We start from the raw sequence: 26,534 nt of genomic DNA on the forward strand, positions 1-26,534 counted from the left end.
TTGTGCATTGATTTTAAAGAAAGGCATTGATGTTTATGGTTAGGTACATTGGTGCACCGACAGTGTTTTTTTTCGCAAATGCGCTTGTTAAATCAACCGTTTGGCGAAGTAGGCTGTGATTCGATGAGAAATTAACAGGCACCGCATTGATTATATGCAACGCAGGACACACTAGATGAACTAGTAATATCAACCATGTGTAGTTCACTAGTGATTATGTTAAGATTAATTGTTTCTTATAAGATAAGTTGCTAGCTAGTATTAAACTTACCTTGGCTTCTTGCTGCCCTCACGTAACAGGTAGTCAGCCTGCCACGCAGGCTCCTCGTGGAGTGCAATGTAAGGCAGGTGGTTAGAGTGTTGGACTAGTAACCGGAAGGTTGCAAAAATGAATCCCCGAGCTGACAAGGTAAAAATCTGTCGTTCTGCCCCTGAACAAGGCAGTTAACCCACCGTTCCTAGGCCGTCATTGAAAATAAGAATGTGTTCTTAACTGACGTGCCTAGTTGAAATTAAATATTATAAATAACATTTATTTTTTAAATAAATAGGCAAATCGTTCAAAAATACAGATTGTTATGAAAACTTGAAATCGGCCCTAATTCATCGACCATTCCAATTAATCGGTCGACCTCTAATACTGCCTGCTATGTTTCAACTTGTCAATTTCAAATGATTTTCTAACAAGTTCTATACTCTAACAGTTTAAATTGAGATGTGTTCCACTTCCTCAACTGACTTATGGTTCTTTCAAGACAACTGTGAACTCTGAAAAAAAAACAGGTAAAATCATGACGTCAATGATCTAAAGGTCGGAAAGTCGGAGCTCTAGAAAGAGGCCCGAGTTGGATGACCATTCAAAACGATTTTTCACAGTCGGAGCTCGTTGCCCCCCAGAGTTCCCTATTGTCTTGTACGCATTGAAGTCGGAAGTCTGAGATTTCCCAGTTGTTTTGAACATGGCATCAGATTGTAACTTTGGTACCTCAGGGTTACCAGCTCAGACCCCCTATCCAGGGGTTTTATTTGATCGTATAAACTTCTGTGTTTGCCCCCCCATTTATTGGTAAATCCCCCATCATTGTAATATTTCCTGCATCATATCCCTCCCAATACCTTCACCCATTTCTACCCCCATGGACTTGAAAACCCCGCACAAATGAAATGAAAGCCCTCACAATCCCCCCTAAAATGGTTACATCCCTGCATAGCTTTATCGCTACGGTTAGGCAGTAGGCTTGTATTTGGTGTGATGATCTGTGAGGTGAAAACATTTGTGATTTGTCAAAAACAGTAAATGACTTGTCAAGTTATGTGCTCAGGTTCTTGTATACACTAAGTACATCAACAATTTGTAATATGCTGAAAAGTGGCTCAAATATGTTCATATTTTTCAGGCAATGAGCGCAGACATCTTTGACTTGTTTATTTGCGTCTTATAGTGAATGGCATTCTGGGATTAGGAAGTTTTCACCAAGTCAAACAAACAAAAACATGTCTGCCATCATAAAATAATTTAGCTTCTGTTAGCTTAGCGGACACATCTCTTTTCTAAACAATACTACATTTCTCCCATCACCAGAGATGTGGTACATTGTAAACAAGCCTAGCTGTTAGCGACCTAACTTATGTTTTGTTTTTGTCAGCGCAACCTGTTATTTGGACTGGTTTATGGAATGAGTTTACCTGTGGATGTGTTCCATGTTATGTTTGGATGATGAAGTTTGCATTTATCTTTTACAATAAAAAGGTTAAATTATGGAATAAAGTTGTGAAGACCTTTATTTCCCCATCAGTAGAAAACATTGTTTAGATGCTTTTCAGACAATGCTGTCTAGACGCGTTTGTTGCATCATACTTTGATGCTACTGTTCCAGTCACATTTGTGATCGTACGCTGCAGGGACCACTCAACAATGATCACACATACGTGACCGTACGCGTTAAAGGGTTAAAAGTAACAAGTCTTTCCTAAAGAGCTAACCAACAGCGATAAACTGACTTGGAAAGACCATGCCTTAGTCCCGTTATATAATGAAGTAGCAACATGCAGTGTCCGCAGGACAAACAGACGCCTTATTGGGTATCAGAGTTACAAAGCTGTTATGGAGAGTCAAGTGCTTAACTTGTGTTTCTGACAGATGTTTTGAATGTCCCTTTCCTGATGTTTGTGTGGGGGCTGCCTGCCACCAGCAATCAGCTGTGAAAGTGCTGACCTTTGTTAGACTTCACGCGCATGCCTGTCTATATCTCTGGGTCTGTATGCCTGTGTGTGTGCCTGTGTGTTTATGCCTGCATGTGTATCTGAGCCAAAAACACAACTAGCCCACGGAGTGTGAAGGCGAAGAGAGTAGTCTAGCTATAGCCAGGCAGACAGACGGCTCTCCATAATCCCTGGCTGTCCCCGTGTGTGTACAGAAGGAGAGGGGGAGGAGAGACGTGCTATATAATTCAAACTAAAAACAGTACAGCAGCACTTTCTCTTGGTGATAGCACCGGTTCTGATTCTGGCCTAGAAGAAAACAGCACAAGAATCTAACTCATATTAGGGCAATTGGGAGTGTGATCAGGAGGTGTGTGTGAGGGACATGGTCAAAGGGATCTGTCTTTTGCCTCTAGCGGTCATGTTTCCCACCATCCATGTGACTGAGCCAGTAGGGGCAGAGCTAAATGTGGACGGCCAAATGCCACAGAGAGGCCATGCATGAACAGAGTGGTGATGAAAGGAAGGCCTAATGGACCACACAGTGTGTGTGTGTGAGAGAGAGTTCTAGAAAAGTTAGTTGAGACACTTTTCAGTCAGAATCTTTATCCTGTTGCTCGTCATGGCGTCTCTCCGTGTTGTTTAGAGGATGAGTCTTCTCTCAGACAATCCCCTCAGTTAATGTGCAGCTGTTTGTCCATAAGCTGTTTACAAAGGCTTTGCTGAGAGGAGAGGAGACCTCAGACAGACAGACACAGACACACAGGACTGCTCTCCTTTCGTCAGAGAGAAGTTGTTAATCTGGCCCACTGGGCAATGAGCAGCTGTCTGTGCGGTTGATTAACCCCCCTACTGGGGAGGGAGGGGAGGAATCCCCACCTACACAGTACTCAGGATCAGGTCGGGTGCTTGTCAACAGAGCACAGGATCAGGAAGCGTTCCACTCAGACTCATAGACCAGGGGTGTGTTCAGTTTGCTTGAACGCTTGCTACGTTGTGGAACGGTTTGTAATGAACAACACATTTTTCCAAAACGTTCTGGTATGTACTGAACAGACAGATAGGTTTGCTCTGTTCAGTGGGTGTGGCTTGAAGCAAAAAAACAGTGGTGCATTTTGAACACACAATCCAACCTCTCCCTGTTTTTAACTGGTCGTTCAGTACAGCACCGTTTCAGTTCAATTAAACATTCCATTTTTATGTACTGAACGCAGCCCTGGACAGTGCAGCGCTGGGCAGGCTAGAATGTTAACTAGGGCCCAGTCAGTCTGTTTGGACTTCAACAGGCAGGCGTGAGGATAATGGATGCTGCTCCAACTTTGTGTTGTTGGTTTATCTATGTGATATGACAGAGCTCACCAAGGCCCTCAGAGCTCACTATGGCCTTGCAGGGCTTTCACTAGCAGACAGAAATATAGCAGTAAACAAAGCTAGCAAACAAGGCTGCAGTGTCACCCGGTGCCCCCCCCCCCCGCGCCACTTACAGCCTTGTCCCCCTACTCATCCCCTTACCCTTCTTCCACAGGATGTTGACACAGCTCTCCCATTTATATGGGCCCAATTCACACGCAGGCCCTTCTGCAGCAAACCAAACAAGGCAGCGAAAACAGGCACGTCCCTGCAGGGGTCCCTTCCTGTGGGGTCTGTCGGGTCATAAACACCCCCCGCCGAACTCACGGGAAGGGAGGAGGGGTTTGGTCAGTGTGCCAGTTCTTATGTCCAATGAATAATGCAGGTTATTCAGTATAGGCTAGCCCAACCCCCCTGACCTCACACTTACCGCTACCCCAGAGGTGGGCTACCAGCACAGCAAACCACAGGCCTTGCCTGGGGTACAAACAAGCACATGGCCTCTCAGCCCTACTAAGCAGCCTGGAATTAAGAGTTAGGAGCAGTTTGACTTCCCAAAGCCATTTAGAACTTAGGCTAGTACTGACTTCAGACGAGTCTTATGGTCGTCCTAGAGCAAAACGGAGTACACCATCGTGTTTGTGAGAGTCATCTTTCCTCATAGTTTGTAGGCTAAACCCTTCGTACGCTACAAATGACAGATTTTCGGGACGTCTCATGGTCTGACAAACACCACTCTAGCTTTGCCACCTTTCACCGCAGATGCGGAAGGGGGATATCGGCGGATGCGGTAGATTGAGATGCAGCCCATGCAAAACATAACATCTCTCTAGCTTAAACAGACAGATTTGGATGGGGATGTTTTTATTACAGTGCCTTCAGAAAGTATTCAGACCTCTTGACTTTTCCCACATTTTGTTACCTTACAGCCTTATTCTAAAATTGATTACATTGTTTTTTTCTCACATCAATCTACACACAACACCCCATAATGACAAAGCAAAAACAGGTTTGTAGAAATGTTTGCACATTTATTTAAAATAAAAACATGGAATATCACATTTACATAAGTATTCAGACCCTTGACTCAGTACTTTGTTGATTCACCTTTGGCAGCGATTACAGCCTTGAGTCTTCTTGGGCATGACGCTACAAGCTTCTCCCATTCTTCTCTGCAGATTCTCTCAAGCTCTGTCAGGTTGGATGGGAAGCGTGGCCGCACAGCTATTTTCAAGTCTGCGCTCTGGCTGTGCCACTCAAGGACATTCAGAGACTTGTTTGGAAACTACTCCTGCGTTGTCTTGGCTGTGTGCTTAGGGTCGTTGTCCTGTTGGAAGGTGAACCTTCACCCCAGTCTGAGGTCCTGAGCGCTCTGGAGCAGGTTTTCATCAAGGATCTCTGTACTTTGCTCCATTCATCTTTCCCGCAATCCTGACTAGTCTCAGTCCCTGCCGCTGAAAAACATCCCCACAGCATGATGCTGCTGCCACGTTTCATCGTAGGAATGGTGCCAGGTTTCCTCCAGACGTGACGCTTGGCATTCAGGCCAAAGATTTAAATCTTGGTTTCATCAGACGAGAGAATCTTCTTTCTCATGGTCAGAGTCCTTTGGGTGCCTTTTGACAAACTCCAAGCGGGCTATCATGTGCCTTTTACTGAGGAGTGGCTTCTGTCTGGCCACTACCATTAAGGCCTGATTGGTCACCTCCCTGACCAAGGCCCTTCTCCCCCGATTGCTCAGTTTGGCCGGGCAGCCAACTCTAGAAAGATACTTAGTGGGTCCAAACCTCTTCCATTTAAGAATGTTGGAGGCCTTGGGGACCTTCAATGCTGCAGAAATGTTTTGCTACCCGTCCCCAGATCTGTGCTTCGACACAATCCTGTCTCGGAGCTCTACGGACAATTTCTTCAACCTCATGGCTTGGTTTTTGTTCGGAAATGCAATGTCAACCGTGGGACCTTTATATAGACAGGTGTGTGCCTTTCCAAATCATGTCCAATAAATTGCATTTACCACAGGTGGACTCCAATCAAGTTGTAGAAACATCTGAAGGATGACCAATGGAAACAGGGTGAACTTGATCTTAATTTCAAGTCATAGCAAAGAGTCTGAATACTTATGTAAATTACTTCAGTTTTTTAAATAAATTTGATAACATTTCTAGAAACATGTTTTCACCTTGTCATTATGGGGTGTTGTGTGTAGATTGCTGAGAATGTTTTTTAGAATAAGGCTATAAGGTAAGAAAATGTCAAATTGGTCAAGGGGTCTGAATGCTTTCCAAATGCACTGTATGTTAATTACATTGCCGCCGGGGCGCGGAAATTTTAGGCCAAGAGGTAATAGACAAATTAAACTTGTGAATATTCCAGATAAGAATTCAGCCACCCTAAATTCCCCTTGGTGGTTTTTAGGGGCCTTTGAGTGGCCCCTGAGTGGCTGACAAACTCTTGGGGACATACTATTCTCTAGTGCCTTTGACAGTGACCTTATAGAAAAAGGATGCCTGGCCTGTTTCTGCTGTGCGCCGTGTTGGGGGCGGTGCGCCGTGTTGGGGGCGGTGCGCCGTGTTGGGGGCGGTGCGCCGTGTTGGGGGCGGTGCGCCGTGTTGGGGGCGGTGCGCCGTGTTGGGGGCGGTGCGCCGTGTTGGGGGCGGTGCGCCGTGTTGGGGGCGGTGCGCCGTGTTGGGGGCGGTGCGCCGTGTTGGGGGCGGTGCGCCGTGTTGGGGGCGGTGCGCCGTGTTGGGGGCGGTGTTGAAGGCGGTGCGCCGTGTTGGGGGCGGTGTTGGGGGCGGTGCGCCGTGTTGGGGGCGGTGTTGGGGGCGGTGCGCCGTGTTGGGGGCGGTGCGCTGATGACTCAGGAGACAGAGAGAATCCGATGGTGACATCATCAGTGCACGTCTGCGCCTCTCTCCACTGCCATTTCCCCACCACCCGAGATTCCCAATATATCCACAAGGAGAGAGAACAGTGAGTATAGCCAACTGCCATCTTAATCATTTGACATGAGCCAAAACCAGCCCTGCTTAACTCCAGTCTCACGCAAGAACAGTTCCCCTACCAGGGCTTCCAAAACACTCCCTCCCCTACAATGTTTTCCTCCACTGACCGTAAATCAAACACTGTGTCATAACTAAGCATAAAATCAAAGCAGGAGTTGTGCAATAGAGCCACATGACTCATCCTCTAACCCCATGTCCCGACCTGCTTCTTAAGACATGAACAGAGAAACTAGGAGAAACAGTGAGAATGTTCAGTGGATATCAGATACCATGCACTGCATTGAATGGTTTGTTTTGGCATCTCTCTTGTACAGCAGAGGGCCCTGGTATTCTCTCTGTCCAATTAGCTGTTAACAATAGCAGCAGTGTTGCAGAGCCTCTGGCCCTGTGTCTGAGATGGGCTGAGAGCCTGGGAGGCCTACACTACATCACACCATGGGTCTTGGAAGGGAACCATCCAAGGGCAAGGGTGAAGTAGAGTGGGCGGTACAAGCACATACACACTTCCTGTACACTCAAGACACTAGTCTTATCCAGAGCATCTTACAGACAGTCAACAGTCAGGTCAGTGCATGTGGCCCAAGTAGGAAGTGAAACCACATCCCTTGTGTTGCCAGCAGTACAAACTAAGTTCCCATCGACTGGACAAGAAGCAGTCTGACCAATGAAGACCACAGATGGTTTTGAATTGGTTATCTCGTCCTTTCCACTGCATTATAATTCAGTTCATAGTTCCATTTCTGAGGTCTTACCGGTTTCGGCATGTTTGTCTTCTCCCTTCACCCAGCAGCTGAGAAGACAACTGTCACAGGATGGATAGCTTCCCTGTTTCACAGGACCTGGGGGACAGAGAAGATCAGTTCAGTTATGGGGACATTGTAGCAGATCTAAAGCAGGTAGAACAGCTGATGCAACACATGGGTAAGACAGAGAAACCAGGGCAAAGGGGAAGGAATGAAAGAGAGGAAAGGGAGTTTAGGTCAGTGGGTAGAGAGGGTAACGATGATATTGTCACTGTGGTGTCAGGGTCACCAGGACTGAAATAAAGCTCAGGAAGTAAAACATAAGATAGACGTTACTAAAACAATTGTTGCACAGAGAAATCTCCAATAACTAGTAATAAAATAGAGTTTTCGGGGTCCAAGGGGGGTGAATACTTATGATAGGCACTGTATGTACTCATTTCTAATTTGATAGTGCTCTTTTCCTTTCTTTTCTAGTTTTCTATCATTAAAGCAAACTTGGTAAGTTATATTGATCATTTGGATTACCTGTGATTTACAGGACACTGCTGAGGGGAGGACCTCTCATAATAATGGCTGCAATTGGAGTAATGGAATGGTATCAACCACACAGAAACTACGTGATTGATCAAATTGCTGTTTCAGTAAAGAGTGCAGTGGTAGTGTAATCTCATGACTTGAATCACCTGGTAAGAAGATGTAAGGTTGATTACGCCTGATCCAAATATAGAACGGTTGCCTGGGAGACAATAAAACATGAGACTGAGGGGTCTATTCAATTTCAGCCCTCCAAGGCTTTAGCATAATCTCTCATCCCCCAGTCAAACATACTATTGCTGCACTGGGTGAAAAGGGTCCATAACAGGGGATATCTTTACATGACACATTTCTGATATTCTAGAGGATACAGACCATTTCCAATACATATTTTGAGTTGTGTGGATTTGCACCATATCCGGACAAATTCTGAATCCAGATGTGTCTTTTAGACATATATGATGCTGGAATATCACACATGGACATTTCCTATGGCCGGATATGGACCAATTCACTATCTTGAGATATGTGACATCCTATTTTCTCTCTTCATGTTGACAAAATACTGACTGTATATATCACATATCTGTGTTTTCTCAGCACATTCAAGATGAATGTATTGATTTCAGATATGCTTTTCTTAGCTGAGGTCCATATCTGGATCTTGATGTGCTGAAAATACGATTTCTGATGCATTTCTGAGTTTTCAGCACATGGTCAATAATTTGTCAAATATTTTTTTCATTCATGCACAAATCATTATGGGATTCCATCCGGATATCATACATGGTATGGCCGGATATTGAGTCATTAGATATCCTGAGATAGGCCTATGTGGACATCTTATTTTCTCTATATGACGACAAATACTGACAGTAGTCCTGCATAGTATATTTTCTCAGCACAAGCAATACATATGCTGAGGTTCATAATCAGTATTCTGATATGCTTTTTGATATGCTAAATAAGGATAATTTGATACAATTTCGAGGACATGTTTAATAATTTGACAAATATTAAATCCATATCATTCTTTGACACTTGAATAACATTTTGTATTCCACCTGCATAAAGGCACACGCAAACCGCAAGCTAAAAGCACTGTAACTGGTAGCCTAGCAAAAAGAATCACACATTTTCTGATGTGGAGTTCCAATTGTAATTTTTTAGATTGTAAACGGTGTGTGGTCGAACTGACAACTGGAGAAACAAAGAAATTAGAAAATGTTTAGAAAATACATCTAATTTGAGATGTTTTATTTATATCTTAGTAACGTTAACTAGAATCAAGTAGGTTAGCTAATTAGGGGGGAGCGTAAAAGCAACTGGTAGCCTAGCTAGCTAACAAATAAAATGTCTTTCCCTTCAGGGAACACGTTTGGGCGCATTTTGTATTACTGGTTAATATAAGATAGCTAACCAGCAACTTGGCTAGCTAGTTTGTACCAGTTCGTTTTCTCGTCATGAATGAAGCAGGTACGTAGCTACCTTGTGGTATGGTTATGCGAAATGACAATATTTTCTTGCAATATCGACACAATTTTGATGAATGATTTATGCATTGACAGTTTGGAGTGGATTACAGACCAACACTAACTATAACCACGTAGGGCCTGGACTACCAGGGACCGCCTCTGACGACCCAATCTGCACCCATCGCATCCATAACAAACAGGGCTTGCAGGGGGATTGAGGGTGTGCAACTTTTATTTTCTGTTAAATAAATCAACTACATTTTCAGCATAGATTGGCCTACGTTTGTATCTTTACAGAAAACAGGTGTTCCAATTGGAGTCCTGGATTTGCTATGCTGCATTTTTTAAACAGAAATAGCAGATGTGCTTTGAATTAAATATGACAATATTTGCTTCTGTGCCTTGTAGCCTACTTCTTAATATGGCGCTGTATGCTCAGATATGTCACCTTTATGTGAAGAAGCACAATGATTTTCGGTGCCTGAACAAGTAAAATCATTTGGATGCTGGACATTGATCATGAGTCAGATTTAGTCCATTTTCAATCAGACATATGAGGATGAATATTACATATCATGTAAGGTTATCCATTGAAATTAATAATTTGGGGAGAAATACAGATCCCAAAATGATCAGGTAATGATTACAGATGATACATTTCAGAAAGTATGTGGATTCGTTTATGCCTAAGTATAAAGGCTTAGACATGTCAGCATGTTGACACAAACCCTTTCCGGAGTTAAAATATGTAAGCGGGCGCACACGCATCAGGGGCATGTCTTGAAGGGATCTCACCCCAGATATCTCCCTGTACTCATACGGTAGTAGGGAGATTTCTGAGGTCCGGATTGGATGCCTGTAGAAACTGTCCCATTACAGAGAATATTTTATCTCAATATATGAAATGAAGGACATGCGTTTCTGGAGCATGTCTACTCCTTATATCTAATAAAATGTTAGATATACGGAAATATCTAGATAAAAGGCACCCCCTGATATTGACCCTTTTCTCCCAGTGCTGCTTTCAACTAACACCAGCATTCCATCCGAAACAGTTCCTGCATATATGACAATATTTTATGAAGTTTTTGTTTGTTTTGGTCATTTTCTTTTGGGATGTTCATGCACACAAACATTTTGAGAGACAAGCCGAAGTAGGCAGCCGAAGTCTCGGCCCCTTCGTAGCGGATTGGTCAATAGTAGGGGTTCTTCAATTAAGTGTTTGTTGCCATTCAACAAGACGTAACTCGTTTTCATGTAAATGTCTTCACTTGAGAAATACTGCACCAAACATCCTTGGCAAAATGTCAAAATGAATGACAGATTGAGTTATTTTAGATTAATTCTAACTATTTTGAGGACGCGTATATTGGCTACGGCATCTCAAGATGCACAAACAGTACTATTTCTGCTTTTTTCTAGTATTTTTAGCAAAGGTCTTGTAAGGGACTATGAGAGCACACTCGTTCAGGTCAACCAGCTGAGTTCGGGTAGGCGCCAGTCGAACTGAAGCATGATGACTCCTTTACACTTAGTGTATGCTGATGTTATCCTGTCTGGCCGAGGTGTTCCGCTAGCGGAACTCCTCCCACATTCCACTGAAAAGGCAGAGCGCGAAATTCAAAAGATATTTTTTAGAAAAATTTAACTTTCACACATTAACAAGTCCAATACAGCAAATGAAAGATACACATCTTGTGAATCCAGTCAACATGTCCGATTTTTTTTATGTTTTACAGCGAAAACAGCACGTATATTTATGTTAGCTCACCACCAAATACAAAGAAGGACAGACATTTTTCACAGCACAGGTAGCATGCACAAAGCCAATCTAACTAACCAAGAACCAACCAAACTAACCAAGAAACAACTTCATCAGATGACAGTCTTATAACATGTTACACAATAAATCTATGTTTTTTTCGAAAAATGTGCATATTTGAGGTATAAATCAGTTGTACATTGCAGCTACCATCACAGCTACCGTCAAAAAAAGCACCGAAGCAGCCAGAGTAATTATAGAGACCAACGTGGAATGCCTAAATACTCATCATAAAACATTTCTGAAAAATGCATCGTGTACAGCAAATGAAAGACAAGCATCTTGTGAATCCAGCCAATATTGCAGAGTTTTTAAGTGTTTTACAGCGAAAACACAATATAGCATTATATTAGCTTACTACAATAGCCTACACACTTCCACATTCATTCATCAAGGCACGTTAGCGATAGCAATAGGCACGTTAGCGTTAGCGAATAAACCAGCAAAAGATATTAATTTTCACTAACCTTCATAAACCTTCCTCAGATGACAGTCCTATAACATCAGGTTATACATACACTTATGTTTTGTTCGAAAATGTGCATATTTAGAGCTGAAATCAGTGGTTATCCATTATGCTAACGTAGCTTATTTTTCCCAGAATGTGCGAATATTTCTATTAGACTCTCACCTATTCTGACCAAATAGCTATTCATAAACATTACAAAAAAATACATGTTGTATAGGAAATGATAGTAACACTAGTTCTTAATGCAATCGCAGTGTTAGAATTCTAAAAATATCTTCATTACGACATCCACCTTACGTTATAGCGAGAGAGTGTCCAAAATCTGGGCGCAAAACTACTAGTATACAGTTCGACAGATATATGAAATAGCATCACAAAATGGGTCCTACTTTTGGTGATCTTCCATCAGAATGTTGGACAAGGGGTCCTTTGTCCAGAAGAGTCGTTGTTTGGATTTAGAAGATCGTTTTTCCCTCTTGAATTAGCAAGCACACTGGCCAAGTGGCTCGAAGCTCTCCTTTCTGAACAAAGGCACACAACGCAACACGCCTAACGTCCCAAATAAATTGCAAAAATCTAATAAAACTATATTGAAAAAACATACTTTATGATGATATGGTCACATGTATCAAATAAAATCAAAGCCGGAGATAGTAATCGCCTATAACGACAGCTATTCAGATGGCAAATCCAGGACCAACTTCGCGCCTTCCTGAAAACATAAAATGGGTGACACGTCATTCCAAGAGGACGTATTCCATCTTAGACCAAGATAATCACTCCATTTCTTCTCTCACTGCATCTTGACATCCTGGGGAAGGTGTATGACGTGCATGTATACTAATAGCTATCATGCCCATTTATAGGCAGGCCCTTGAACAGAGCACCATTTTCAGACTTTCTACTTCCTGGTCAGAAAGTGTGCTGCCAAATGAGTTGTTTTACTCACAGACAAAATTCAAACGGTTTTAGAAACTAGAAAGTGTTTTCTATCCAATAGTAATAATAATATGCATATTGTACGAGCAAGAATAGAGTACGAGGCCGTTTAAATTGGGCACGATTTTCCCCCAAAGTGTAAATAGCGCCCTCTATCCTCAACAGGTTAAACTGGGAAACAGTTTCCATAGCTAGGGCTGACAATGAGGACTTGTGAAGAGCAGAATCAACAACCTCTGCATAATCAAAACAGTTGCCTTGTGAAAAGGTGTTAAAGTTCAGTTAGCCATGGTGATGTAAACGACAGCTTTGGCCCAGTGAGACATGGGCGCCAGCCCGCGTAGATGTAAACAGAAAAGCCTGAGCCTTTTGGGTAATGGAGGGATAAAATGGAGAGAAGTTAAATCTGCTTTGTGTTTGGTTTCCTTGCCATGACATTAACAATAATGAATATCGTGATACTGGTATGTCCCGGCCCTATCAGACTGTCAGTGATAAGTTGTAACATTGTGTGCACCTCTGATGCAGTGCATTGAGTCCTGGGCAAACACTCCCAAAAGTTCATTTCAAGTGCATGTTCCTTACCAATGATGGGACCCAGAATTGGGAAACAAATTTATTGACTGGCCACCATGTACGCAATTCAAAGCAACCAAATCCAGCCGATCATTGGCATTAATGACCCTCAACATATGTTTCAAACAGATGGTAAATTGAGTTAAGTTTAGTACTATAGACGGGTGTGGCTGAACGCACTTATGTACAGCTGCTGATTATTTTCTGCAGAAAATGTGGTCATTCGTAAAAATAAAAAAACGTTGGATAGGACCGGTGTTTAATGCACTGGGGTACTTAAATATTGGCGCCTGTAGAAAGTAACGGAATTATTTGTAGGCTATAATTTATAGACCGTGATCGCGTTGAGCAATAGTGTTCAATCATTGCAACACTGGTTACACTACTCACCCGCCCGCCCCCCTTTGTAATAGATGACAACCGTCAAAACCCGCCAATGTTACATTGTAACAGGTTAACCCAACTAATGAAACGAAATTATACTTGCTAATGATTATACGCCATGGCTAAGTAAAACTGGAATTATATTATAGGCTACGTTTCAGGTCTAATAACATGAGGCAATGCATTTCACACTAATAAAAACGTTTTTGCAAACAAGATAAGTCAAGTTTTGAAATCTTCGCGAGACTGATGTGACCGCGTGTCACATAGCCTAATGTTGTGCTTTCGTCTAAGTGCAAACTATTATTGCGCAAATAATAAAGTAGCTTGTCTGCCAAAAAACGGTTTTCAGAGATAAAGCCAGTTTTATTTTCCTCACAAATGTACCAGTAATAGGTTGAAATTAAGGCCTGTTTTAGCCTACTTTTGCAACACGTCGAGTACACAAAAATCGCCCCTTTTTCATCAGCTTGCAGAAGCTCTTCTAAGGAGACAGACAAACTCACCTCTGGTGAAGGACTACGGCTTCAAAGACCGACACAATCCCGAGTATTCAATGCTTTCAGGTTATCCACGCTGTAAACTAAACGACTATATTTCATGTACCCTTGTCACCTCCAAATTTCTCGTGGAGCCTTTTAGAACGGACATGAGTGAGAAAACCGTGCAATTGAGATCCACGTAAGGCGATTTGTGAAGACATTCAATATGGCCGTCGGACTAGTCGAGGCCAGGCGTGGTTGATTTAATATGTGGGGGTACGAGCTCTGCTCAGTAGCAGCGATGAGAACTCCCCCAACTTTAAAATAGAGTATTCTAACAGTGTCGGTGGGTGTACTCCATGCTGTCATAGTTGTGTGTACACACACAATATATTATACTAAATGGAGGGAGAAAATTAACATACCAAATCCTACGAATTGCCCTGAAGCCAGGATGCACACACACACACACCTTGATATGAGAACGACATGTCCTATCTCAATTTATTCCATTTTCTTTCCTTTCACCTGTGGATCAAATATAGTCTATGGAGTATGCATGATAAATAGAACAATAACATGGGGAAAGTCAGTACACAAAGGGAAACAGTATCTATATTAGTTATATTACATCATAAAAAACATGGTATCAGTTTTGTCTCAAATAAGGACTCTCACAAATAAGGATGTCTGCCATAATCTCTGTGAATAATTCTCTCATACCTGCTTTGTAAAACACTGAACCCTTTTCCATTAAGTTTTTGTCTTCGCAGAGCATCACAGAAACATTGGTGGGAAAAGTACCCAATTGTCATACTTGAGTAAAAGTAAAGACACCGTAATAGAAAATGACTCAAGTAAAATTCAGCCAGTAAAATTCTACTTGAGTATAAGTCAAAGTATTTGGTTTAAAATATACTTAAGAATCAAAAGTAAATGTAATTACTAAAATATACTTTATCAAAAGTCAAAGTAAAAATCATTTCAAATTTCTTATATTAAGAAAACCACACGGCACCATTTTCTTTAGGTTACAGAAAGCCAGAGGCACACTCCAACATTCAGACATCATTTACAAACGAAGCATGTGTGTTTAGTGAGTCTGCCAGATCAGAGGCAGTAGGGATGACCAGGGATTTTTTGTTTATAAGTGCATGAATTAAACCATTTTCCTGGCCTGCTAAGCATTTAAAATGTAACGAGTATTTTTGGGTGTCAAGGAAAATGTATTGAGTAAAAAGTAAAATATCTTCTTAATAAGGAATCTAGTGAAGTAAAAGTAGTCAAAGATACCCAAAAATACTACTTAAGTGGTACTTTAAAGTATTTTTACTTAAGTACTTTACACCACTGCTCACAAATAACTCTCCCTCACTCAATAATCTTCCAAGGCAATGCAATGAATTCAAACATGAGAGTTACACATTATGGATCAATTAATAACACTTATAATGTTCAGCTCTGTAAACATCTGAACATTAGTTGGTTTTGTTAGGCTATATTTGCCGTGAGCCTAAATGGGTATGCTCTTGAAAAAGTTAAGAATTTCATGTTGCATTCCCTGATCCTTCTTTACTAACACATAACTTTGCATGTTACGCAATCTAGTGGACACAAACTGTTATTACACTAAGGAGACACGAAGAAGTGTCTTCAAAAACACTGGTTTAGACATTTCCTTGACCAAGCAATTAGGCATAACTTGATGTTTCAGAGATTTACTTGTTTGGGTGAGCAGCAATCAAAGCATTTTGTATTTCATCAACAGCGGGAGATTAGTAAATGCTAGTACCAGTTAGAATTTTAGATCTTAGTTCTCAGAAATAATTTATTAATTCTAAATTCACTTTATTATTGGGGTCAGCAGTGGGTCTACATTCTCTCAGCTGAGACTCTTTGTTTCCTGATGTCTTGCTGGGTTCTTGCTGATTCAGTATGTGGGTACTTCCTGAAAAACTGCACAATCCGGGGTAAGCTCAGTAACACCTCTAACATGAAAGTACTCTTCTATAACAGGAATCTCGAAGTCATACGTATAGATATTCAGTGGAAAGTAAGCAATTTAGACTTGGCCATGAATAAGATTTCCAAGTTCGTAAAGTTTGATTTTAAAGGCCTATCAAACCTAAATCTCTCTCAAGTGGATGATTGCGCTCTTGGACACCTAGAAGCTCTTCAGGAGCTGGGTCTGGCTCATAACAGACTCACAACCTTGGCAGACCATTTGTTTCAGAGCCATCCTCGTCCTGCTACATCTGGACAACAACCTCATTGCAACCATCAGCTCCTCATCCTTTCAGCCTCTCTCCAGTTGGAAGACAGTGAATTTAACCAAGAATAACCTTTATATGGTTGGCTGCCTAGAAGGCAACCCATAGACTTGTTCCCACAAAATGTCAAATTCTTGGTCGTGACAGTCGGCAGTGGCCTGGAACCCCTCCATCATACCACGAAGCAACTCCTCGTGCCTACCATGGGTGGCTCCTTGGGAGGAGATAGCGTAGCGTAACTGGTCCAGGTCTGCTGGGTCAGTCATGGCCAGTTCGTACTATCAGGAATCAAGGTAAGACCCAGATGCAGACTGTCGAAGAAACAATGTTTATTGTGGCAACAGGGACAGGCAAAGACAGGTCAAGGCAGGCACGGGTCAAAAATCCAGGGTAAGGCAAAGGTACCGAACAGCAGGCGGTCTCAGGGTCAGGCAGAGTTCAGTAATCCAGAGGTGGCGAAAAGGTACAGAACGGCAGGCAGGCTCAGTGTCAGGCAGAGAAGTCAGGCGGGCGGGTACAGGGTCAGGACAGGCACAGGTCAAAAACCAGGAGGACGAGGAAAGAGAGGCTGGGAAACGATAGGCGCTGACAGGAAAACCGCTGGTTAGCTTGAACGAACAAGACGAACTGGCAACAAACAGACAGAGAACACAGGTATAAATACACAGGGGATAATAGGGAAGATGGGTGACACCTGGAGGGGGGTGGAGACAAGCACAAGGACAGGTGAAACAGATCAGGGCATGACAGTCACAAGGGACTGTCTCATCTACCTATCAACTTTCTTGAAGGTTTGAAATCTTTATTAGTATTCCAGGCAGGGAGTCTTAATATTAAGGAGCTGTACCTAGACACATTCATTTACACACCCCGGTTGTGGTTCTTTGATATCAGTAAGAAGAAGTTCACAGATCTCACTCCAAAGCTGTTTTACCCAATCTCAAGGCTCAACAGACTATCTGTCCAAAGGCCGACTTCAGTCCTTAGATTTCCTCATAGGAGCAAACCACAGCAGAGTCACTTTCTTGCAGGTGAGAAAGAACAACATAACAGTAGTCAATGAGACAGTGTTGCGTTCTCTCCCTGCCTTGACATACCTGGACATGCAAGATAATCATTTTACCTGTGGCTGCAGCAATGTTTGGTTTGTCCAGTGGATGGAGAACGACTACCAAACACAGGTTGTTGGAGCCACAGAGTTTACCTACAACTATCCTGCCAAGCTAAAGGGCACCAAGCTGTTGGACTTTGAGCTTCAGTTCTGTACAGTACACTTAGGACTTTACTACTACATCTCTTCCACTTCTCTGGTCCTCCTCACCCTGATAGCATCCTTTGCCTACCACTTCCTGAAATGGTAGGTCATTTACGGCTATTACCTCTTCTTGGCTTTCCTCTATGACACCAAGCAAAGCAATAAGCGCATGCCTCGTGGCTGTCAGTACGATGCCTTAATCTCCTACAACGTCTACGATGAGCCCTGGGTCCTGAAGGAGCTTTTGCCAGAGCTGGAGGGAGAGCAGGGCTGGAAGCTGTGTCTCCACCACCGGGACTTCCAACCAGGCAAACCAATCATAGACAACATTATGGACGGCCTCTACGGAAGCAGCAATACCATCTGTGCGATCAGCCACCGCTACCTGGAGAGTGAGTGGTGCTCCCGGGAGATCCAGGTGGCCAGCTTCCGGCTCTTTGATGAGCAGAAGGACGTCCTGGTTCTGGTGTTCCTGGAGGAGATCCCAACCCACCAGCTGTCACCCTACCACCGGATGAGGAAGCTGGGGAAGAGACGCACATACCTGAGTTGGCCCAGAGCTGGGGAGTACACTGTGGTCTTCTGGCAGCAACTACGGCTGGCTTTAGAGACCAAGGACAGCCCTGCTGAAGAAAATCCCATCGTCTCTGGGGTGGAGGCACTGTGACTGTGACAACTTGATTTGAAACAACCATCACACTCTGAACCTTTTCTTTACATCTGCATGAGAATATCATTAAGAAATGCTTACACATAATTAATCAGTTCATGATCACATTTACCTATAAGACTTATTTTTGCTTGTCATACTGTAGAATTACTCATCTGAATGTATCTTTTGATTTTTCCTGTATTTAATTATCTCATGAATGAATGCAATATAATCATACTATTTCAGTTTCTTTGTATCTTTTTAATTCAACTCATCTCTGTCATACACAAATGTTCAACAAAAATGTGATAAAGTATTATTTGAACCTTAAAAAACATTGTTTGGGTGAGTTGTGGTGTCAAGTTAAAGTAACTGCCCAGTGTTTACAGATTTCTATGAAGTATGTCCTATAATTAATTCCAATATGAGATAAATAGTTTTCCTTCCACATTATTTTTATTAAGTATGTTTAAATGCAGCTTTTCTGTGTTGGGAAGGATGTGTGGATACCCCAACACAACAGAATGGTTTTGGCATATACCGATCATTAAAAATATTAATGCGATTAGAACGCTGATGATATCACCCTCTATGAGGAAATAGCAAGCATTTTTGAAACGGTCTGTTTGAGATAAAAAGTTTACCTGGGATCTCTGAAGTGTTTTTTCTCAAACGTCACCGCGGAGGGCATGTTGTCCGGTCCTCTGGCAGTCTCTATGGGGGTACCACAGGGTTCAATTCTCGGGCCGACTCTTTTCTCTGTATACATCAATGATGTTGCTCTTGCTGCGGGCGATTCCCTGATCCACCTCTACGCAGACGACACCATTCTGTATACTTCCGGCCCTTCCCTGGACACTGTGCTATCTAACCTCCAAACGAGCTTCAATGCCATACAACACTCCTTCCGTGGCCTCCAACTGCTCTTAAACGCTAGTAAAACCAAATGCATGCTTTTCAACCGTTCGCTGCCTGCACCCGCACGCCCGACTAGCATCACCACCTTGGACGGTTCCGACCTAGAATATGTGGACATCTATAAGTACCTAGGTGTCTGGCTAGACTGCAAACTCTCCTTCCAGACTCATATCAAACATCTCCAATCCAAAATCAAATCTAGAGTCGGCTTTCTATTCCGGAACAAAGCCTCCTTCACTCACGCCGCCAAACTTACCCTAGTAAAACTGACTATCCTACCGATCCTCGACTTCGGCGATGTCATCTACAAAATAGCTTCCAATACTCTACTCAGCAAACTGGATGCAGTTTATCACAGTGCCATCCGTTTTGTTACTAAAGCACCTTATACGACCCACCACTGCGACCTGTATGCCCTAGTCGGCTGGCCCTCGCTACATGTTCGTCGTCAGACCCACTGGCTCCAGGTCATCTACAAGGCTATGCTAGGCAAAGTGCCGCATTATCTCAGTTCACTGGTCACGATGGCTACACCCACCCGTAGCACGCGCTCCAGCAGGTGTATCTCACTGATCATCCCTAAAGCCAAAACCTCATTTGGACGCCTTTCCTTCCAGTTCTCTGCTGCCTGCGACTGGAACGAATTGCAAAAATCTCTGAAGTTGGAGACTTTTATCTCCCTCAACAACTTTAAAAATCTGCTATCCGAGCAGCTAACCGATCGCTGCAGCTGTACATAGTCCATCTGTAAACTACCCACCCAATTTACCTACCTCACCCCCATACTGCTTTTATTTATTTACTTTTCTGCTCTTTTGCACACCAGTATCTCTTCTTGCACATGATCATCTGATGATTTATCACTCCAGTGTTAATCTGCTAAATTGTAATTATTCGATTTATTGCCTACCTCATGCCTTTTGCACACATTGTATATAGATTCTCTTTTTTCTACCATGTTATTGACTTGTTTATTGTTTACTCCATGTGTAACTCTGTGTTGTTGTCTGTTCACACTGCTATGCTTTATCTTGGCCAGGTCGCAGTTGCAAATGAGAACTTGTTCTCAACTAGCCTACCTGGTTAAATAAAGGTGAAATAAAAAATAAATAAAAATAAAAATGTATGCTTTGGCCACAGAAAAGAGTATAAGATGAGTCAATAACATTATTTGGGTATGAGTTAACAGAAACTTTTACTGGACAGTTACTTTAACATGTGATTATATGTTTTGACAGCAAGTTTGGCAAATGTTCTAATAAGACACCATGTTGTCCATTGAGTACAGATGATCACAGTTGTTATTCTTCGAAAAGGTATCTAACATAAACTGACTCCTATTCCACACAGCCCATCATGTCTGGGGTGATTTTTTTAGGCTCTGGGAGCATCTTGCTGAAAGCCAGGAGCCTGGGGGTCTCGTAGTGGTAGTACACAGAGCCCACATACACTTTGACGCCATCAGGGCCACACATTCCTGCCTCGATGCCGGAGATGGGCAGTGGGGCCTCTCTGACTACTGCCCTAGGGGTGGCAGACAGGTCAATGTCCTGCATCTTCTGTCCTGTAGGGGGAAATAGAGACAGGAAAATAGTTTTTCACTGAGTGTGTTATTAAAGGTTCCCAAAGATGACTCCACGCTTGCCCAGCAGGTTTTGTGGCACGTCAGGCCTCTCCAGCAGGGGGAGGTAATGAGTCATTAAAGGTCCAATGCAGCTGTTTTTTTATTATCTCAACATCAAATCATTTCTGACACAGGAAAATCAATTTTTTTGTGAATATTGATGTAAAAAGATCAACAGATTTGAATGTACTCAAGTTCAAAGTCCAATTAGTTACCTTGAATAATGTGCACAATATGGTGATCTGTACAAACAAAGGCTGCGTTCACAGGCCCTTCGATGCCCAGCTCCTCTTTCAGACTTTTAGGGTAGCCCTCAATCAGAGTGGAGGGAGCTGCTGATTTGTAGATGTAAACTTGGTCGCCCTGTCAACCGGAAATGGTGGCATTCAGGTGTGTTTTATGTGCCATGGGACAAACAGAGGCATGATGGGTAACAAACAGTTGACTGAATAAAAGTTATTTTCTATATACTCAAATCAAAAAAGAAAATTGTCACATCCTTCGTAAACAACAGTTGTAGACTAACAGTGAAATGCTTACTTAAGGGTCTTTTTCCATCAATGCAGACTTAAAGTGACACGAGGAGTAAATACAGCGAATAACAATAAAGAGTAAAAATAACATGGCTATACAGGGACTACAAGTACCGAGTCGATGTGCAGGGGTACTAGGTCATTGAGGTAGCCATGTACATGTACTGTAGGTAGGGGTACTGTAGTGAGTAAAGCTCTGAACATGTTACTTATTGAAAGTGAGGTCCCTGTCTTCCACAACATCCGGGAACCTTTGACCCACCTTGATGATGTAGATCTTGTCACTGTAGGAGAAGACTGCGTCCACGCCGCTGACCACTTCCTTCCAGGTTCTGGCAATGGGGAAAGTGTGTTTACCATCACGATGGGTGTCTAAACGCATATAAATAGGACCTGAGGAAGTGGGACAGAAGTGAAAATTGGCAACTGTCTTATGTGAGTTGTGCGCACAATTGAACACAAAGGCTTAGTTCTTACCAGTGAAGGCATAGGTTTTGCCTGAGTCGTCTGAGGTGATGGCATCCAGAGTCACTTCACTGCATTTGGGAACCTTTTCCTCACCGCCATGGCCTACAATCCAACAATAACATGTCTCAACACAATCCAAAAGCTTTTTTTCCCTGAAATGGTGTTGTTTATTACCATTCACCATTCATCTGTTCAGTCTCACAGCATGCACACTGGGCAGTGGAGGCTGGTGGGATGAGCTATAGGAGGACACACTTATTGTAATGGCTGGAATGGAATAAATGGAATGGAGTTAAACATGTGGTTTCTATATGTTTGACGTGTTGATGATGCCGTTCCATTTATACCATTCCAGCCATTACAATGAGCCCATCCTCCTATAGCTCTTTCCACCAGCCTTCTCTGACAATGAACTGATTTTGATAAAGGAGGAAGGGTAACATCCTTTGCATGGTTCTCTTACCGAAATTGGGGCAACTCATGAAGTAGTGCCTGGCGTCCTTAGGGTACACTCTATTCACCTCCCCAGATACAGGGTGGAACCGGGTGAAGTTGTGACCATGGAAACAGTAGTATTGCTCTAGCCAACGGAAGGCAGATGTACAGTTGGGCAGGTGGGCCCACCGTCTCTCCTTTATTGACTGTGTGGCGATGTCATAGTTGTACACTACTTCTCCTGTGAGAGAGGAAACATACGCAAGGCAGCTCACATCAAGACTAGAAAACTTGATATCCATAACACATTTCCTGGTATGTTGTCTGTGAATAATTTATAAATGTTTATAGCAATAAACCAGAGAAATGTTCATTATGGTCTTATGTGGTGCATCAAAGGGTTAACAGGCTTACCCTTGAAGAATAGGACAGAGTCTGAGTTACACTCTCCCTTGGGGCACTCCACCGCAGCGTCCAGGTGGCTGGGCACCCCTGGGAAGTCCAGCTGGATGTCCTTGGGGTAGCCGTCCTCTAGACTGTGGTTATAGTAGCTGAAAACCTTGTCGTCCTGTAATGAAGGAGGGATGGAGTATACTGAGTATACTAAGTGAATGCTGTCATAGGTGTCCTACACCCCCAAAATCTGAGGGTACACAAGGTATGTGAGGATGGCAGGTGATGGTCTGAAGTTGGAGAATTTAAAATTTTTCAAACACCTGTACAGCCTTTTCCTGCAATCTAGAGCCATAATCATTCTGCTTATTTATTTGTAAAAAATGTTTCTTTTTCTGCATATCTAAGCATATCTCGAGCTTTCTGTCTGCTCCTGACTGATGGTTATTTTTTTAAAGAAACTAAATATGCTTCTCCACATCTCCACAAGGAATGTGAGTCTTATTCAGTACATTTAGTTATTGCTTGCTTTTATAAAGTCTACCAACCTTGCTAGCAGGCATGACAGATAAGATAGGTCGACAAGCTAGCTACTCCAACTTGATTGATAGCCTGTAATGGCTTCTTGCTAGCTAGTTATGCGGTTGGGAGATTGGGAGCCTATCTGGGATAGCTAAAGCCAACTTCATAAAATTGCTAGGTGGCTAGCAGCATGACAGAGAAACAACAACCAAAAATGTAAAAAAATAAATCTCTCTCTCTATATATATATTGTATGTATTTTTTACAGGACAAATCTGAGGGGGCATGTGCTACCTATGGGAACACATGATTGCATAACTTGACTTTAAAAAAGATTGCCCAAGCTGATGAGTCACTTGTAAAACGACGTGTTAAAGTGCCTATTTATATGGATATCGACTACATCATTGATATTGACAGTACCAGGAAAAAGTAGATGTGATCGTGGTCTTTAGGTTTTTCATTGTTGTGCATGCGGAAGGCAGCATCAACATGCCCCAGGTGATCTAGCTCCTTGAAGAAGGCACTGGAGACCTGAGCTGGACCAGTGAAGCCGTTCCACAGGTGATCCCCTTAGAGTTGCATAGTTCAGATCTGGGATCAGATATACTCATGGAAAGGTAAGCTTACACTCTCCTTACACACTTCACAAATATCTAGTACAAACCCGCGTTTACAGGTCATGTTAGCCCATATCAAAATACCCACTAACTAATCCACTACACTCTTGAAAAAAGGGTTCCAAAAGGGGTGTTCGGCTGTCCCCATAGGGAAACCCTTTTTAGTTCCAGGTAGAACTCTTTTGAGTCCCTTTCCCAGAGGGTTCTACATGGAACCCAATAGAGTTCTGCATAGAACCAAAACTATTCTACCTGTAACCAAAAAGGATTCTTCAAAGGGTTCTCCTATGGGGACAGCCGAAGAACCCTTTTAAGTTCTAGATTGCACCTTTTTTTCTAAGAGTGTACCCGTAACCCTAGCCATCCTAATGGGGACATAATGACATATCATGACAATGACAAGCCCACTGTAGGGAGAATGAGGGTAAAAAAGACGACTCATAACATGGTTTTGATACCCTTGAAGAAGAAGGTATGTCCTTTCTCGTCGGGGGCGATGGCGTCAAACTCGATGCCGTCACACCGGTCTGGGTTGGCTTTGGGGTGGGCCTGATCCTTGTGGTGGTCGTGGTCATGGTCTGATGGGCCAGTCAGAGTCAAGGTGAGATGCACGTTGAATGACTTTTCATTATTCAAACATTTCTCCACATGAAAGGGTGCGGTGTGGTTATTTGGAAGTCATGCATCCTACTCTCATATAAAAATATGTAGGACATGCGTGACGGGTTGAAATGGAATTGAATAACACCTGTTCCCGTGGCAAGTTGCAACCCTAGTTGTTAGCCTTGCCTAGCATGCCTGGATCAGTCAATGAGTTGTGAGGTCCTGCATTTTGACAGGCTGTTAAATGAATATGGTTCTTAGACTCACCTGCCATCATTACATCATGGAGCCTGTGTAGAAAAAAGCAGATATTATTCATCATAAACCATAATGTCCTCATTCTGATGAGACATGAGTCAGATCATAGACATGGGAAATTAGATAATACACTGCATATCATAACTCCACCCTCTGGGTAGATAGACCAATAATGATGCTGTTGTATACACAGCCCTATTCCAAATAGAGCAGCTCAAAGGGATACCTGATTGATATGAAGGGGATCTGTAATGATGAGGTAACGGGGTGAATCAGCGACAGAAGTGCTGAGGTACACGACTGACTTTGACCCCTCTTTGTGTGTTTGGTTATTGATCCTACCTTTGACCTCTGTGATATTGCAAACAAACTTATGGAACTAACCCAGCCAATGTGGGGCAGCATAGTATCCAGTTGTGTTGCATAAGACATGTCTTAACATAGCACAGCAAAGCCCATAATGTGTTGAATAAAGTAACAGTTTAACAAAGTAAGTACAGAGGCAATTTAGAGGCAGTGTATTTTGCTGTGGCTACCCTGAACATGGATAAGAGAATAATAAGATGCCATTTTGGTAGCCCAGAGGTTAAGAGAGTTGGGCCAGTAACCGAAGGTCGCCGACTGTGTGAAAAATCTGTCAATGTGCTGTTAAGCAAAGCACTTAACCCTAATTGCTCCTGTAAGTGGCTCTGGATAAGAGCATCTGCTAAATGAGCAACATGTAAATGTAAAGGCTTAGCAGTTGATCAGCAGTACTCACGTTGGAGCAGCATGGCTGAGTGCTAGTGCCAAGCACAGGCAGAGTGTTTGGGAGAGAAGCATCACGTTGAGCGGTCCTCCTTTGGGTCCAGGTACCGAAGAGAGCTGAGCTGAGGAAGGTGCCTGAGCAGTAGCTGACCAAACCTTTTATACTGGATCTGCCTGTAAGTGGGTGGATTTCCCAATGTGCCTTTTGTGTGTTGGAGTGTGGGCAGTTCTGTGCTCTGTTTACTGAAAGAGCAGGGGGAGTGTAGGACTTTTTGCGGTTGCAAAACTATTATTTGGCAGAAACTGTTTTATATATGCATCTTGTATAATGCAATCAATATGAGCACATTTAAAAATGAGTATAAATCCGGCCATATGTTTATATGGCAAATTCTATTAAATATTGAACATGTTGGGATGTTACACATTAATCTGGTTTGGCCAACATCTTTGGGTCAGATGAAATATAATTTCCTGGATTCAAGTGGCACACTTTTGGCAAGTTTTAGCCAGGACTTTGGACAAGCGAGTTCATAAAGTAGGAGCACAGAGATCAGAGTCAGACAGGGAGAGAAACAACAGTCTGTGACAGAAGACTTGCTTATCTTTGATCTATCATTTGAAACTATAGACACGGGATTTCTAAAAAAGAAGTCAAAATAAAGAATGAGTACATTGCAACATCTATCGCTCCAGTGTTAATTGGATAAATTGTAATTACTTCATCACTATGGCCTATTTATTGCCTTACCTCCTTACGCCATTTGCACACACTGTTTATAGACTTTTTCTATTGTGTTATTGACTGTAAGTTTGTTTATTCTATGTGTAACTCTGTGTTGTTGTTTGTGTCACACAATTTTACTGAGTCATTATCATAGCGTAGGCTATTACACATGACTGTATTTCACAACATAACTACTGGGGATAGACAGCATTTCAAAAGCTTTTAGACTTCAACCTTACAAAACAAATGTTCAGTCAGACTGCAGTGTACAGTAACTGCAGTACACTGTAGTATAACTGTAGTTAGAGTGCAGTATAACTGCAGTATGCTGCAAATACTGTGTCCAAAATACCACCTTTTTTTTTATGCAGTTTGAAAACGGCAATCTTTTTTTTGTAAGGGCAGAGGTGAAATTGCAGCAACATTACATACCCTGTTGTTACACATTATATAAAATTGCCAATTTTGCGAACAGTTCGTTTATTTTGTGAGTAATCAACTACTCATAACAGCAAGCCATTTAAAATG

At 42.6% G+C, this 26,534-nt stretch overlaps 3 protein-coding genes and 1 pseudogene across 3 annotated transcripts in view; 2 read left to right on the forward strand and 2 right to left on the reverse strand.

Moving 5' to 3' along the window:
• Positions 1-14,259, reverse strand: part of LOC129840652 (radixin-like) — a 35,273-nt gene extending 21,014 nt beyond the window's left edge. The window contains exons 1-2 of the mRNA XM_055908685.1: positions 14,006-14,259; positions 7,307-7,393 (exon numbers count right to left, since the gene is read on the reverse strand). Coding sequence (XP_055764660.1) covers positions 7,307-7,318 — 12 coding nt within the window. The 5' untranslated portion in view covers positions 7,319-7,393; positions 14,006-14,259. The remainder of the gene's footprint in view (positions 1-7,306; positions 7,394-14,005) is intronic.
• LOC129840325 (leucine-rich repeat-containing G-protein coupled receptor 6-like) lies at positions 13,618-16,535 on the forward strand (annotated as a pseudogene).
• A 36-nt stretch (positions 16,536-16,571) lies between these two features.
• LOC129840659 (toll-like receptor 13) lies at positions 16,572-18,301 on the forward strand. The gene is given in 1 exon segment (XM_055908695.1): positions 16,572-18,301. A coding segment is annotated over 1 exon segment (819 nt). The 5' UTR covers positions 16,572-17,354; the 3' UTR covers positions 18,174-18,301.
• A 1,951-nt stretch (positions 18,302-20,252) lies between these two features.
• Positions 20,253-25,435, reverse strand: LOC129840373 (hemopexin-like). Its single transcript, XM_055908193.1, has 10 exons — positions 25,293-25,435; positions 24,542-24,564; positions 24,130-24,249; positions 23,475-23,623; positions 22,551-22,704; positions 22,165-22,377; positions 21,711-21,803; positions 21,496-21,626; positions 20,916-21,063; positions 20,253-20,640 (listed from the first exon to the last, which is right to left on the reverse strand). The coding sequence occupies exons 1-10, from the start codon at positions 25,352-25,354 to the stop codon at positions 20,414-20,416; spliced, it is 1,320 nt and encodes a 439-aa protein (XP_055764168.1). The 5' UTR covers positions 25,355-25,435; the 3' UTR covers positions 20,253-20,413.
• Positions 25,436-26,534: the final 1,099 nt, after the last annotated feature.

This window comes from Salvelinus fontinalis, chromosome 41 (assembly GCF_029448725.1).
Source record: "Salvelinus fontinalis isolate EN_2023a chromosome 41, ASM2944872v1, whole genome shotgun sequence".
Taxonomy (NCBI): Eukaryota; Metazoa; Chordata; class Actinopteri; order Salmoniformes; family Salmonidae; genus Salvelinus; species Salvelinus fontinalis.

Excerpts from the sequence above, each read along its gene's own strand:
- LOC129840373 (XM_055908193.1), bottom strand. The coding sequence starts at position 25,354 with ATGCTTCTCTCCCAAACACTCTGCCTGTGCTTGGCACTAGCACTCAGC. Across the intron at positions 22,705-23,474 it reads ATCACATCTACTTTTTCCTG|GACGACAAGGTTTTCAGCTA; the intron begins GTACTGTCAATA and ends CCTTCATTACAG. Across the intron at positions 21,627-21,710 it reads CAAAACCTATGCCTTCACTG|GTCCTATTTATATGCGTTTA; the intron begins GTAAGAACTAAG and ends CCACTTCCTCAG.